The sequence below is a fragment of the Anneissia japonica genome, unplaced genomic scaffold (assembly GCF_011630105.1).
Source record: "Anneissia japonica isolate Jap-2015-1 unplaced genomic scaffold, ASM1163010v1 scaffold106_len93372_cov127, whole genome shotgun sequence".
Classification (NCBI taxonomy): Eukaryota; Metazoa; Echinodermata; class Crinoidea; order Comatulida; family Comatulidae; genus Anneissia; species Anneissia japonica.
The window spans coordinates 33,609-37,128 of NW_022749788.1; the positions used below are offsets into that span (position 1 = coordinate 33,609).

The following is a 3,520-nucleotide window of genomic DNA, read 5'->3' on the forward strand; positions in this document are numbered from 1 at the left end:
GTTCTATGTATTAAATATGTTGCACCAAGGCAAGGAATGGTAATTTATTACAAGCTTTAAAGTGACCTTCCGAGTTACTGAGTTTCCATAATAATTATTGTGGCAACATGGAAAAAAGTCGTAATAAGACATTTCCGAGATAAATTATATCAGTAACACATGTTACCAAGATAAATTATATTGGTAACATGGAATTCTACATACTAAGGAAAGTAATTGAATATTGCTACGAAGGTCTGATGATAGATTATTCCATGATTTAACTGAACGATAAGTTCTTTTTCCAAAATCATTTTGCCATTGTGTTGAAACTAAAGTGTTTTTCAATTTACTTCTTGTATTTATGCTTACCTAGTAGCCAGACCATGTTTTGATTGCACTTTGAGGTCCAGGGAATTTAACTTCAGAAATTGGTTCAGGGCGTCCAAGAATAATTTTTGGCTTGGTAACACATTTTGTAAATGTGGCGAAAGGTCAAAAGGTCAGGGTAAAAAAATCATAGCTAGAGGGTCGTCATATCTGCGCAACCACTGGTGGTAGAGCTGTCTCTTATACACATCAGATGTGTATAAGAGACAGGCATTGAACATTATGTGTGCATTGTTTAGAGACACAAGGCTTGGGGAGGATGTGTATTCGTTCATTGCAGATGGAATGAGAGCTGCAATATTGGGTTTCAAATCACGATTATGGATAGTGAGTATATGAGCACTTTAATTAATGCTAATATCATTTCCACTGAACATTGTATTTGCCATAGATATTGGCGTTCTCATTATCTTTATTTGGCCATTGCCTCAAACTCCATTCTCGTCTATCCTTTGCCAGATTTGCCCAGTTCACTTCAAGCTCTGTCAGGAAAATATCCATCTCTTGTTTGGCCTTCCTCTCTTTTTTTGTTTTTTTTTTGTTTCTGTATGGCGTCCATACTGTTGTCTTTTTAGTCCATCTGTTATGGTCCATTTGAGCTACATGGCCTGTCCAATCCCACTTGATTTTACACAGTTTTTCACAGACACTTTAACCATTGTTGCCTTTTTGACATCTTCATTTTTCCATTGATCGAGTCTACTGCAGCTGCTGAGGATTGGCGTTTTAGAATAATATATTAATAGTATGTAATATTTTTTTACAGCAGCATGACAGGACGAGAGTTCTTTACTCGCTTTCCGAGTCTCCATGGATTCCTGCTTGAAGAGTTAACTGCTTGCATTGGATCCCAAACCGGCATGGACGCAGGATACCTTCAGCCAAGCGTGTTTGCCATCTTGCTCCTCCTATCAAGATTGTACCCATCACCTACTGATGGAGCAGACTCTAGTTTAAGTCTTGCACCCTTCATTTCTATGGTCCAGAGGTTAGTAATGCTATTCTTAAAAGGAAGTTTTATTTTTGAGTGTATACGTCTCTTCTGTGTATAAGGGGGTGTGTGAGCGTGTGTTAGTATGTATATCTGTCTGGAGTTGGAAGACAACTTCTATACATTGATCATGAATATAACATGCATGTACAAATTATAAATAATAACTGTCCTGGAATGTGGGAACATATGATGTTTTATAAGTCAATCATGACATCATCCCTGCAACTCTAAATGTGTATGTAATTATTCCAAATGTAGCGTAGATAGGAAATCGTTGCACGATTTTTACCTGCCTGCACTGACCAAAATGTCAGTGACTGTATTCTCTCTCGAATGCTTTAAGAAATGTTTATTTCTTTGACAAATGTATCAAAATAGCATTACAAACAAGTTCTTCTAACACAATAAAAATTACAAGGTTTATTCATCGTATCCGTACTGTACTGCTGATGTATACTTAACGCGTACTGCAGGAACACAAATCGGCATACGCATAGCTAAATGTACGCACGCACTTGCAGGCCCTCAGGAAATTTTTTTCGAGCATTAAATCTAACCTTCGTATAATAATTTTCCTATAGTTTACTATGCGGAGCTGTACTATTTGCTTATATTCTTATTAACCATAGCTCTTCAAATGATGTAAAGAAAACAATTGTCAGAGTCAGGATTCAAAACCTGCAATCTCTCACTATTCAGGCTAGTGCCGTACCGTTAAAATGCATACAACTTTTTCAATAAAGATGTGGTTCAAGTGCTATTTACAAGACACGAACGATAGCAGCAAGATCTCTAGCTTCTTTGATTCCATCTGGTGAGGTCTTGAAGATGGTGGAGTTTCTCATCAACTCCCTACCAAAATGCCAGACACAGAAGCATCACCAAAATGAGATCCATGGAGTACTTTTGCAGGTGTGAAAGTTTTTTTTCATATACTTTATTTATAGCATTTATATTATTCATTTTTATATATCATAGGTGTTAGAAGTGGAGATGTGGCAGAGTGGTTAATGATCAGCCTAATTTAACAGATTACCCTAAAACACATCTACGTCTATTGTGTGCTCATCAATGCTTGTTTAAAAAGTTTAAAAATAATAAAATCTAATACTTAATAAAGAAGACAATATTATACAGTGCACCTCCAATTCAAGATCCCCCTCTAGTTCCGAGACCCCTCTAATTCAAGACCACTTTTTCTAACAACCAAATAACAATCATCGATCCTTTATCATAAAGATAACCCTTTAACTGGAGACCAAGAATACCCATAATTTGAAGGTCCTAAACATGGTCTTTAATTGTAGGATGAACTTTAATTTTGTTCATTATAATAAGAGGAAATATCGGTTTTTGAAAAAATGTATAACATTATTAAGTAGCTGTCTAATTACAATGAAATTATTGATATCGATCTTTAATATATTTTAGTTTTTTCAATAACTGTTTCTTCTGGTTTTTTTTTTTTTTTCAGGTACATTTGCTCCTACAGAACCATCTGAAGGGAAGTCAGCAGTCGTTTGGTGCCCGGCAACACAGTCTGCTTCAACAGGCTGTTGCATCATTCAAGAACTGCATGTGGTTAGCCACCAGGTAAATCTCACACCTAAGCTTGAGTTGTCGTTGGAAGTCTGAACAGATTGTAATTAAAAATGATTTGTTGCATGCGCATGCTTTCTCTAAAGAATCGCATCAACTGACTACCGTCTAGTGCAGTGAGAACCTGGATTAAGCCTCATACTGTAGGACAGCATAATATTAATACTGTAAAAAGTTACCCAGTATCTGGAGCGGAAACACAGGGGGTGCCGACGGTGTGATCGCACCCCTAAATTGTTTTGAGAAAAATAAATGTTGTATTGTATTGTTAAAATATTATATTTCTCATTATGAACATTACCGTTAAGATTGTTAAAGTATGAGAGTGCAATTTCCAGGCACCCTGAGGTACATATCCTCAGCCCCAACCTTAGGTTCTGTGGACTCTCACAAACACCCTTCCGCCAAATCGTGTATCCACCCCAGAGTATTTATAAACAATTGTTTTGATTTCTCTCTCTAGTTCAAATCAATGCGCTGTTACACGAGCAGAGTTCTTAAACATCCTCAACACATTTGTGATGGATTCATCGTGGCTGCAAACACACTTCCCTGGAC

The 3,520-nt window shown here is 36.8% G+C and overlaps 2 protein-coding genes across 2 annotated transcripts in view; both read left to right on the top strand.

The window, feature by feature from the left end:
- The window catches only part of LOC117121211 (thyroid adenoma-associated protein homolog), a 21,178-nt gene extending 20,183 nt beyond the window's left edge, over positions 1-995 (top strand). Inside the window, exon 26 of the mRNA XM_033266336.1 lies at positions 945-995. Within this exon, the coding sequence (XP_033122227.1) occupies positions 945-995 (51 nt within the window). The remainder of the gene's footprint in view (positions 1-944) is intronic.
- Positions 996-1,139: 144 nt separating this feature from the next.
- LOC117121212 (thyroid adenoma-associated protein homolog) overlaps positions 1,140-3,520 on the top strand; it is a 9,189-nt gene continuing 6,808 nt past the window's right edge. Inside the window, exons 1-4 of the mRNA XM_033266337.1 lie at positions 1,140-1,357; positions 2,107-2,275; positions 2,838-2,956; positions 3,426-3,518. Of these exons, the coding sequence (XP_033122228.1) occupies positions 1,140-1,357; positions 2,107-2,275; positions 2,838-2,956; positions 3,426-3,518 (599 nt within the window). The remainder of the gene's footprint in view (positions 1,358-2,106; positions 2,276-2,837; positions 2,957-3,425; positions 3,519-3,520) is intronic.